The sequence below is a fragment of the Oncorhynchus keta genome, chromosome 23, assembly GCF_023373465.1.
Source record: "Oncorhynchus keta strain PuntledgeMale-10-30-2019 chromosome 23, Oket_V2, whole genome shotgun sequence".
Lineage (NCBI taxonomy): Eukaryota > Metazoa > Chordata > Actinopteri > Salmoniformes > Salmonidae > Oncorhynchus > Oncorhynchus keta.
Genome location: NC_068443.1, coordinates 33287126 through 33299248, shown reverse-complemented (window position 1 = coordinate 33299248; position 12123 = coordinate 33287126). Strand labels below are relative to the sequence as shown.

Genomic DNA, 12123 nt, shown 5'->3' with positions numbered 1-12123 from the left:
GCTAGTAGTGCTAACTATTGTAAGTAGTGCTAGTAGTGCTAACTACTGTAAGTAGTGCTAGTAGTGCTAACTATTGTAAGCAGTGCTAACTATTGTAAGTAGTGCTAACTATTGTAAGGGAACACCCTCCTGAAATGGACAGAAATGAATAGGATCACATTGGCACCGTACGAAACATATACACGATGTACAATACCACTCAATTGTACAACGTTTCATTCAAAGTTGAATGCAAATGCCATGTGGCAAATGCCAAGTGTAACACTGCAAAAATCCAATAGATGGCGAGTGCGCTGCATCGTAATTTTTCATATTGCAAATGTAACACAAGTCAAGACCCAAGAGTAAAACGTATGACCCCCTTAAAAAGTGCTTTCTTGGACCGTTTTTCGAAATCCTTTCGACATTTTCGTGATGTCAAAATGAATTGAAATTATTGCAAATGTATGAGGCTGTTTCTCGTTCTGAGAACCTCTAGAGCCACATAACTCACTGTGCAATCTCAACTTAAGCTCTAGAACGGGTTTCTAAAGTTTTAGAGCTCTAGATCTAACGGTTCTTTGATAGTTTGAACAAAGGTAACTATTGCAGGCTCTGTCTGTCTCTAAGCCCCACAATGTGTCACTTCATCCTTGCTGTGTGGGTGTGTGAGTTTTTCTTGGAAATTTGATGGGATGAATGACTGATTACAGTTCATGATTTACAGCCCCTTTGACCCCAATTATGGCACTTCCGGTTGGCACAGGAAGCTAAAAGTAAACACATCCTCATTGGGGTAGGCTTTTACGGAATCCTGAGTTTTAAGTCTATATATTAAGAACTGACTGATTTACACAGGGTTGAATGCACTATTTCTATCAAACTGCAGGTTGGGCATGGCAAAACACTTTTAGGGTGATTTTAACCACTTCTGGTTGCTTCAGGAAGCTTAGAATCGACACAGGTAGACCTCATAGTGGCCTGATGGATTGTCATCGAAGACAGGTTCATAAGGCATTCATAACCCACATAGGCTACAGGTTGAATTTAGAGGAGCAGGCAATGTATTCCTATGGGGAGAGATGTCATTGTAAACTATGAGATGAAAAAACCCTGTTTTCACTTTTAAGGGTTAAAGCCACATGATCAAGGTTTGCACAGATCGGGAGGACCTCAGGAACGTTCCTGAGGTCAAATTGTGCTTCTAACCTTAACGGTTCTCTCTCTGTCTCCCAAAAGCACTTGAAATTTAGGTCCAGGCTTAATTTTGGGCCTTCTTTTTTTGACGGTCACTGCACTTAGACCAAGCGAGCTACGGTCAAGGTGGGCATCTCGTTGAACTCGGCACAGCCTAGAGATAATGGTAATGCCATTGCAGGCTCTGAGTGTCTTTAAGCACCGCACTTTTTCACTCCATCCTTGCTGTGTGTGTGAGAGAGCTTTTCTTTGACATTTGTTGGGAGAAATTACAGATTTACAGCTCACGAGGGTTGCTTAATCACACATATGAAGTTTTGAAAAGATCTGACCTTTTTAACCCTTCGAAATTGCACCTATGACACCATTTTAAGGCACTTCTGGTTGACACAGGAAGCTGAAAGTGAACACATGTCCTCCTTGGGGTAGGCACTTGTAGAATTTTGAGTTTTAAGTCTTTATGTTAAGAATTGATTTATTTACAAATTACTTAAAACATATTTGTCTGAATAAGCTGCAACTGGATCTGTATCTTTTTTTGGAGAAAAACACACATTTTTGAACATCACCAATTGTACATTGTACGATTTCTCTTAAATTACGATAGATAAATGGCTGGTTCTTTTTTCCCTGACACCATAGGTTTATGTACTTTGACGTGAAGGGGTCAAATTAGTGCTCTATTTTAGTTTTTGACCTTTAATCCCAGAAAAATGGCCATAGCTCAAAAAGTGATGGCCTCGATGCCATCTTGTTTGGGACCAACTCCCCATTATGCCAAACCTATGCTCACCAAGTTTCGTCCTCTAAGTATTTTCCTTTTAGGAGAAAAGGTCACATTGTGATTGGTGATGTGTTGTACATTTGAAATATGATTCCATTCGCCCTCTGGCGGGATTTACAGGGACAGCGGAAAAATGAAAAAATTTGAACATTTTATAAAATGGAAACCGAATGTCCGAGAGACTTCGTTCGATGACTTCCCGGAAGATCTGGCCCAGATCTGGCCCGCCGCCGTCCGCAAATTTTAGAAAAATTTGCGGACGTCTAGTAAGGGACCGTACATTTGCAATATGGAGTTTCTCATCAACCATATGGCAAATGTCAAAATGTTCCCTTCATGTATGTAAGTAGTGCTAACTATTGTAAGTAGTGCTAGTAGTGCTAACTATTGTAAGTAGTGCTAACTATTGTAAATAGTGCTAGTAGTGCTAACAACTATACGTGGTGCTAGTAGTGCTAACTACTGTAAGTGGTGCAAAGTAGTGCTAGTACTACTAACTACTGTAAGTAGTAGTGCTGGTAGTACTAACTACTGTACGTTGTGCTAACTACTGTAAGTAGTTCTAACTAATGTAAGTATTGCTGGTACTACTAACTACTGTAAGTAGTTCTAACTACCTTAAGTGGTGCTGGTAGTGCTAGTAGTGCTCACTACTGTAAGTAGTGCTACAGTGGTAGTGATAGTAGTGCTAACTATTGTAAGTAGTGCTAGTAGTGCTAACTACTGTAAGTAGTGCTACAGTAATAGTGCTAGTAGTGCTAACTACTGTAAGTAGTGCATTAGGGATAGTAGTTTTAACAGCAGTAAGTGTTTGTGTTGTGTGAGATGTTAAAGAGATCTGTATTGTTTCGTCATGTATAAGGTGGCTAAGTACTGGGTTTAGAGTTTTCAATTCAGAAGGGGAAGTTTCAGTACTGGAATGTAAGAGTTTAGAGGACAAAGTTTCATTACGATGCTGAAAGTTGAGTTCAACTGTCATTTTGACATTGTAGTTTTTGTCCCTAAATATTCAACCGAATATTTTTCTCACTTTCTCCCTCTATTCTCCCTTTCTCTCCTTCTTACTCTCCCCTTTCTCTCCTTCTTACTCTCCCCTTTCTTTCCCATTTCTCTCCTTCTTTACTCTCCCCTTTCTCTCCTTCTTACTCTCCCATTTCTCTCCTTCTTACTCTCCCCTTTCTCTCCTTCTTTACTCTCCCCTTTCTCTCCTTCTTACTCTCCCCTTTCTCTCCTTCTTTACTCTCCCCTTTCTCTCCTTCTTACTCTCCCCTTTCTCTCCTTCTTACTCTCCCCTTTCTCTCCTTACTCTCCCCTTTCTCTCTTTCTTACTCTCCCCTTTCTCTCCTTACTCTCCCCTTTCTCTCCTTTTTACTCTCCCCTTTCTCTCCTTCTTACTCTCCCCTTTCTCTCCTTCTTACTCTCCCCTTTCTCTACTTCTTACTCTCCCCTTTCTCTCCTTCTTACTCTCCCCTTTCTCTCCTTACTCTCCCCTTTCTCTCCTTCTTACTCTCCCCTTTCTCTCCTTACTCTCCCCTTTCTCTCCTTCTTACTCTCCCCTTTCTCTCCTTCTTACTCTCCCCTTTCTCTACTTCTTACTCTCCCCTTTCTCTCCTTCTTACTCTCCCCTTTCTCTCCTTCTTACTCTCCCCTTTCTCTACTTCTTTCTCTCCCCTTTCTCTCCTTCTTACTCTCCCCTTTCTCTACTTCTTACTCTCCCCTTTCTCTCCTTCTTACTCTCCCCTTTCTCTCCTTCTTTCTCCCCTCTCCCTTTTCCCCTTTCTCTCCTTCTTACTCTCCCCTTTCTCTCCTTCTTACTCTCCCCTTTCTCTCCTTCTTACTCTCCCCTTTCTCTCCTTCTTACTCTCCCCTTTCTCTCCTTCTTACTCTCCCCTTTCTCTCCTTCTTACTCTCCCCTCTACTTCTTACTCTCCCCTTTCTCTACTTCTTACCCCTTTCTCTCCTTCTTACTCTCCCTTTCTCTCCTTCTTACTCTCCCCTTTCTCTCCTTCTTTACTCTCCCCTTTCTCTCCTTCTTACTCTCCCCTTTCTCTCCTTCTTACTCTCCCCTTTCTCTCCTTACTCTCCCCTTTCTCTCCTTCTTACTCTCCCCTTTCTCTCCTTACTCTCCCCTTTCTCTCCTTCTTACTCTCCCCTTTCTCTCCTTCTTACTCTCCCCTTTCTCTCCTTACTCTCCCCTTTCTCTCCTTCTTACTCTCCCCTTTCTCTCCTTCTTACTCTCCCCTTTCTCTACTTCTTACTCTCCCCTTTCTCTCCTTCTTACTCTCCCCTTTCTCTCCTTCTTACTCTCCCCTTTCTCTCCTTCTTACTCTCCCCTTTCTCTCCTTCTTACTCTCCCCTTTCTCTCCTTCTTTCTCTCCCCTTTCTCTCCTTCTTACTCTCCCCTTTCTCTCCTTCTTACTCTCCCCTTTCTCTACTTCTTACTCTCCCCTTTCTCTCCCCTTTCTCTCCTTCTTACTCTCCCCTTTCTCTCCCGTTCTCTCTACTCTCAGGTGTTTCAGGCCTGTGGGAACCTGAGGGAGGGAGGAACCAGCAACATTGGGTTGGAGGAGGTGAAGAAGAGGGGGAAGGTTACAGTGCAGGACAGCCCAACCTCTGGGGCCAGACTGGAGAAACTGGTCAGTGATACTGTCGATAGTACTCTCTCTCTCTCTCTCTCTCTCTCTCTCTCTCTCTCTCTCTCTCTCTCTCTCTCTCATTTCTCAGTCACTTGAGATATGATACTGTTCCTGTTTAGTCATGTTTATTCTTACTCTGTGAAGAATGCATAAATAGCAAAGCTACAGTCAAGAATGCAGTGAGTCAGATGCATATCAAATGTGAGGGAATGGAAACAAGCATCATTGTTTTCCTACAATAAACAAACTGTTTGTTGCTAATACAGAAGCTGTCTGCTGAAAATATAAATTCTTGAACAAACTTGATATCGAATAGCTTTTGATAGCAGTTTCCAGTACACAGGTTGTTTTGATTAGGCACCAAAGGAAAGAAAAGGGACTGAAACAGGGAGGGTCTACCTGAACTTGTCCAATAAGAAATGCTAATTTTCATTTTCCATTGTAAAACGTTTTGCTACTGTATGTACTAATGACATAATGTCATGGTCCCCAGGTTTCTGATGTGTCGAGAAGGCTGAGGGACATGCAGTCCTACTGGGTCTCGTTATCCAGCACCCTTTGCAGCGACAGGGTGGCCACCAGGGCCCAGGGCGACGACAAGTGCTGGAACGGGATGGCTCGTGCCAGGTATGACCTTAAACCACGTCTGTGTGTGTGTGCGCGCAAGCATGCTATATGTGTGTGTATACTGTATGTATATGTGTGAGTGAGTGTGCATGCTTTCGGGTGTCTCTGTGAGTGTGTGCATTTGCGAGTGTGTGTGTGTATTTGAGTTCTCCCCAGTCATCCTCTCTCCTTGTCTCCCAGGTACCTTCCAGAGGTGATGGGTGACGGCCTGGCTAGTCAGATCAACAACCCTGAGGTAGAGATCGACATCACCAAGCCAGACATGACTATACGCCAACAGATCATGCAGCTCAAGATCATGACCAATCGCCTCAGAAACGCTTTCAATGGCAACGATGTAGACTTTCAGGACACCAGTGAGTACAGACCTAGGATCAGCTAATACAATGTGAATACTGATTCAGGTACAACATCCTCCAGCTATGAAAGAGATTGTGTCATGTTGTCATCATACGACTGCCTGGAAATATTTGATATGCTGTTTTAATTGTCCTTCAGCTTGTTGTTTTTGTGTAGAAAATAAATGGTCCCTTTTATAGCTACTCTGAAAGCTATAGTTCTACACGATAAAGGAGGCCTAGAGAAAGAGAGAATATTTAACCGTGAAGAGCTCACTTTCCTACTTCTGTGATGTGTGTTCCATTTAAATAGACAGTGCAATTTCAGTTTTTATAGGATGGAGCTGGAATTAAGTTACGGAGAAAAGAACTTGGCCTAAATTGTGATGCCGTTTCGAGTAATCGAGGGCAGATTTTTGTGCTGCATTATTGTCAGTCTTATTTCCTTATATCTGGGTCTTGAACCCGAGTGCCCTCTTCCTGCTTCTGAGGTGTCTATCAAATGCCTGATTTAAATGCTGTTTGTAGTTACTAGGAATTATAACAGGATAAGGTATTAGAGAATATATGTCTTCATTTTGGGAGTCCAGCCAATGAAGTATTCTACATGGCTGCAAATGGAAAAGCACCTTTCAGCCAGCAGAGCTTGCATGTATTATCAACTCTTTAAAGAGCAATTCCACCACTTTTTAACTCATATTCATTATCTCCAGCACAATATCAGTGTCTTCATATGTGAAAACGGCGCATTTGTATGTTCTGTGGTTAAAAAGGTAAGAAAGGTCCTTAAAAAGTTATTCTCAATGACATCAAAGTGGGATTAAATTTTAAAAACAGGGATTTTCGAAACCTGTAACGAGATTCTTCACATGTAGACACTGGTATGGTGCTGGGACATTATGAATGTAAGATTGAAAAGGGGTGGTATTGCCCTTTTGACTTAGTGCTTACTGGCACATAAGGCAGAGACATTTTCTTGCTATACCATAGAGATCAGATTATTTCTCTAAAAATGTATTTTATTTTTCTGCTCTGTCCCCAGGTGATGATGTCAGTGGTTCAGGAAGTGGCATGTGCGCTGACGATAACTGTGCTCGGGGCCCACGCCTCATGGCCCCAAACACAGACAGACCCAAACTCTATGCCTACCCCCCGGAGAACAAGAAGGTTGTGAAAGCCTCAGCCAACCACAATCTCCCCTTCATCACCCTCTACCTGCTCTCATTGGTCACGTTGTTGCTCCGGCGGTAATTGACAGGGGATTCCAGGGGATTCCACCAATCGGGACTGAGTTTGGTACATGGGGGGCAGGACGAGGGGTGGGAGGAGAGGCGAGGGGACGATGTCGGAGGTTTACCTAGTTAATTTGCCAAAATAAAACTAAAATAAGGAAAAATACTTCCTTTTGGTCTCAGATCAGAACAAAAATGGAGTAATGAGTATTATATTATTCATAGATTTTGGGGTTCTGTTCTTGTCTTTTATTTTACGGTATACGGCACCACTACAGCTGGTCTTTTCACAATTTTCTTTGTTTTGCTTTCTGGTGTTTGGGTGCTCTAACATATCTGTACCGAAGACATGTTAAGAGTCAGTCTATAGACCATAGCGATATAGAGGATGTAAGTCTTGGTTGACACTGTGTAGGGGGGGGGGACTTTTCAGCCACTTTGAGCCAAACATTTGTTTTCCCACTCTTTTAAACAGTCTTTATGTCTGAGGACATCATTTATTAAAAACAGAATATCAAACCCCCTGGAGCATCTTTGGTGCGAAAAAGTGTTTCTACCCCAAACTCAAGTGAAATAAAGTATTGATGAGTTTTAAGGAGGATAAGCTGGCCCCAGGGGTTTTGGTAAGACCCTGAAAACGTTAAACCCACACAACATCACAGGGCACAACAGTGAGAAAATGAAAGCGCTTTGCATCAGCAGTTTTTTCCCCCTCCTCTGCTTGGTAATGTAAGCTGTAATATTAGTCGTGATCATATTCACAACGACTTGATCCTCTGCTGTGGGAGTAACATGACCCTTCCATCCCTCTATCCATATTTCCTCCCATCCCTCCACCCCTCATTCTATCTCTCTCAAAGCAGATATGTTTCTCTAGGCTTTAGTTGGATTGGGGAATTTGTTGGAAACATAAAACATATTTGTGTCAATGTGACCACAGTAGTCCTCAGTATCGACACTATATTGGCAGTATATGGTAGAACCTGTATTTAGGTTGAAGTTTGTGCTCTACCTTACAGAAAGAAGGGAAACTAGGAGAGGGCTGTGTGTGTGTTTGTTCTGTCTTCGGGTAATGGAGCTCAGTTAGCATTATAATGTGTTACTTTGTAGCTAATGATTGAGTTGTTATGGTACCAATGACCAATATTTTCAGACTGAGCCAGTCAGCTACAGTGGAGGGGTTATACTGCACTCAAACCACATGTTGCAAAGCAGACTGTTTGCATGTCTGAACGACTGCTTCTTTGCTTGGACTAGTTGACTTAGCGATTGGAACTCCGTGACGCTGACTTGTTTGTCTCCAACCCCCCCCTCTCTGTCTTTTCCGTTGCATCCCAGCTCCCGCCGTCCCCGATCTTGCTCCCTTCCGTCTTATCTCCCACGTTCTTCTCCCTCTTCTCCCTCACACTCCCACCTCTCTTTTATCTCTCCCTCCCAGGCTGTCCTTCATGGCATACTTTTCATTCGCAAATGACGACCTTCTGTGCTCTCCGAAGCTTTGACGTGACAGCGTGGCTTCATGACAATGACACAGTGCTTCATTATACTGCAAAAGTGTGCGGTCGCTTGACAAAGAAGGTCTATTTGGGCTTATTTGACAAGATGGAAACGGATAGAAACGTTTCGCAATACGAACTGATTCCGTGTTTTACTCCGCATGATATTGAAAGCATTGAACAGCCATAGATTCTTACACAATGTTGCGGGCATTTCCATTAGACTGAATGGGCGCCCTGAGGGTCAGATGGAGAGGTTTTGATACGGACTGTGATCGTCAATAGCCAACATCGAAAGTGCGATGAATGAGGAGATTGGGGAGAGTTAGGCCTCCAGAGATATGGTCACACACTATAATTGAGGGTCTTCAGTCCATGGCCGTACACCAGAACCGGGGAAGCTAAGCGACCCGTCCGCTATAGGCCTGTACTTCGGCTTCTGAGGCAGAAAATGCTTAGAATTCAGGAGGAACACACAGGAAATAACATGACCCCATTCAGAACCATAGAGTTCAGAGCACTCACGCAGGAGGACTGCAGCTGTTATCAAAGCCGGTCCCGGCGGAGTCAGGAGTTTTTGCATCCAGGTTTTCCTTCCAGCCTTCACACAATTCTATTCCATTGATCTGATATGCACTTCATTATTCAATCAATTGGCTCAATTGAACATAATTAAGTAAAGGTTGGCTGAAAACCTCTCGGGCTGACTATGAACCTGGGTCTCAGAACACATGTGTTGAATAGGTGAAAACGCCTAGAAACAAGCATTATATGATAGTGACACTGGGTAGTGATCTGATGAACAGGTTATTATGTGAGTAGGAATAGGGTTCCCTGGAGCGTACCATGTGAACTGCCCGTGGCTGCCCCACAGTGACATTCCAATGCAAAAACACAGTTAACCACTCGCTCACGCCACCTTCACTCACTTTTAATGGCCATGCCTCTCAATGCCACTGAACAAAATTTGCACAGCGCCCCCCTCCCCAAGCACCCTTCATCCCCCTCTCCTGTCCTCCTCTAACCCCTCTCCCGCTATCGTCTGTATAATTCAAAATCCCCCCCTCTTTATAAACGCTGCACTTTTATGACGTAAGAGGCCTAGGAAGTCGATAAGATGGTATTGTCTGCACAAAGACTGAGATCAGAGATCACAAGATGACGGATCGATAGGTGAGTCGACACTCTCCATAAACGTCTATCGATGAGTGTTTGTGTATGCAGATAAATATGGACCACTGAGATGGCTGCAGTTTGAGACGGGTGAAATAGCATAATGTATAACTTGAACCTGGGTTCAACTACTATTTGAAATCGTTCAAACACTTTGTGTTTGCTCTACCCTGCTTTTGTGTTTGCAGATGGGTGGGGGTTGCAGTTTGGTCCATTAAGGTCCATTTGGTCCATTAAGCCAGGCCAGCTCAATCAAGCACAGATAAAGTATTTGAAATAATTTCAAATAGTATTCGAACCCAGGTCTGATATAACCAGGGGTTCTGGACATGTTTATTTCCCCTTTATGAGTTGAATGTGGCAGGCATTTCTGAAAGGTGCCAATTTGAAAGAAAACCATTGGAATTTAATTTTTAATTTTTGGGGTTCTATTTGTTTTCAGAAAAAAACCTATGGAGATTTTGTGTTTATGGTGACGATAGATGCAAGAAAAAACAGGTTGAATAAATGTGTGTAATTTGCTGTTGTTTGTTCCTGGAACCTTGTGTCAATTATATGCCTTGTAAGATTTTAAAGATGCCCTGTGTCATGTTCATTTTGTGGTGGATGTTTGTGTGATTGAAGAACGAATGACTGAACTTTATCAACCCGCAGAAGGGAAATTCCAAGACAGGACAAACCAACAGGAGAGCAGTCAAAGAGAGAAAAGCAGGGTTCACACAGACACAACAAAAATATGTATGTTTAATAGTCAACAATGCATTTTATTCAGACTTTTTTTTTTTAGGGAGTTTGCCAGCCTCACTCTAAACTATACTGAACAAAAATATAAATGCAACATGTATAGTGTTGGTCCCATGTTTCAAGAGCTGAAATAAAAGAGAATAACTTTCCATAAGCACAAAAAGCTTATTTCTGTCAAATTTTGTGCACAAATGTATTTACATCCCTGTTAGTGAGCATTTCTCCTTTGCCAAGATAATCCACCCACCTGACGAGTGGCATATCAATAAACTGATTAAACAGCATAATCACTCTAAAATGTGCAGTTTTGCCACACAACACAATGCAACAGATGTCTCAAGTTTTGAGGGAGCGTGCAATTGGCATGCTGACTGCAGGAATGTCCACCAGAGCTGTTGCCAGAAAGTTGAATGTTAGAGAATTTGGCTGTTCGTCCATCCGACTTCACAACCGCAGACCACATGGTCTGAAACGAGCCACCCGGACAGCTGATGAAACTGGGTTTGCACAAACTGTCAGAAACCGTCTCATAGAAGCTCATCTGTGTACTTGTCCTCACCAGGATCTTGACCTGCCTGTAGTTCAGCGACATAACTGACTCCAGTGTGCAAATGCTCACCTTCAATGGCCACTGGCCTGCTGGAGCAGTGTGCTGGTCACGGAAGAATCCCGGTTTCAACTGTACCGGGCAGATGGCAGACAGTGTGTATGGCATCTTGTGGGCAAGCAGTTTGCTGATGTAGGGGTGGGGTTATGGTATGGGCAGGCATAAGCTACGGACAACAAACACAATTGCCTTTTATCAATGGCAATTTGAATGCACAGAGATACCGTGATGAGATCTCGAGGCACATTGTTGTGCCATTCATCCGCCACCATCCCCTCATGTTTCATCTTGATGATGCACAGCCCCATGTCGCAAGGATCTGTACACAATTCCTGGAAGCTGAAAATGTCCCAGCCTGCATATTCAACAAGACATGTCACCCATTGAGGATGTTTGGGATACCTTGGATCGACGTGTACGACAGCGCGTTCTAGTTCCTGACAATATCCAGCAACTTCGCACAGCCAGTGAACTGGAGTGGGACAACATTCCACAGGCCACAATCAACAGCCTGTTCAACTCTATGCGAAGGAGATGTGTCGCGCTGCATGAGGCAAATGGTCACATCAGATACTGACTGGTTTTCTCATCCACAACTCTACTTTTTTTTTTTAAAGGTATCTGTGACCAACAGATGCATATCTGTATTCCCAGTCATGTGAAATCCATAGATTAGGGCCTAATTCATTTATTTCAATTGACGATTTCCTCATATTAACTGTAACTTAGTAAAATCTTTCAAATTCTTGCATGTTGTGTTTATATTTTTGTTCAGTGTACATCACCATCTCCTATCAGACTGGGATGAGCACTGCAGATCATTTGGTCTGTAACAGGAAGTCCTTTTCCAATCTGTCTGTTCTGTCAGCGACTCATCACATGTCAGTGAACAGTTTCCATTATCATTACAATACAGCTACTATACACCGTGTTGACAGTAAACTGGGTTGGAATGCAGTGTACGTTTCACTGCCTTGCGATGGTGAACTAATAAAACCCATACAGTCTGATTGAATGTGAAATGCACTTTGCCATTTTAATAGCACCACAGTCCTCACCTGTGACATATTTTGATATCCACAGTAAGGTTACAGACGTGTGTTTACTTGGATGTAAGAGAGAGAGAGAGAATGAGAGAGAGAGAGAATGAGAGAGAGAGAGAGAGAGAGAGAGAATGAGAGAGCGAGAGAGAGAGAGAGAGAATGAGAGCGAGAGAGAGAGAATGAGAGAGAGAGAGAATGAGAGAGATATAACACAAACAGTAGAGCTCCACGGGACATCCCAGACAGCCCTCGCCACCACAAAGACAA

At 43.1% G+C, this 12123-nt stretch overlaps 1 protein-coding gene across 1 annotated transcript in view; it reads left to right on the top strand.

Moving 5' to 3' along the window:
* The window catches only part of LOC118381864 (glypican-1-like), a 143467-nt gene extending 133427 nt beyond the window's left edge, over positions 1-10040 (top strand). Inside the window, exons 7-10 of the mRNA XM_052477047.1 lie at positions 4471-4596; positions 5090-5223; positions 5404-5579; positions 6604-10040. Coding sequence (XP_052333007.1) covers positions 4471-4596; positions 5090-5223; positions 5404-5579; positions 6604-6812 — 645 coding nt within the window. The 3' untranslated portion in view covers positions 6813-10040. The remainder of the gene's footprint in view (positions 1-4470; positions 4597-5089; positions 5224-5403; positions 5580-6603) is intronic.
* The last annotated feature ends 2083 nt before the right edge of the window (positions 10041-12123 follow it).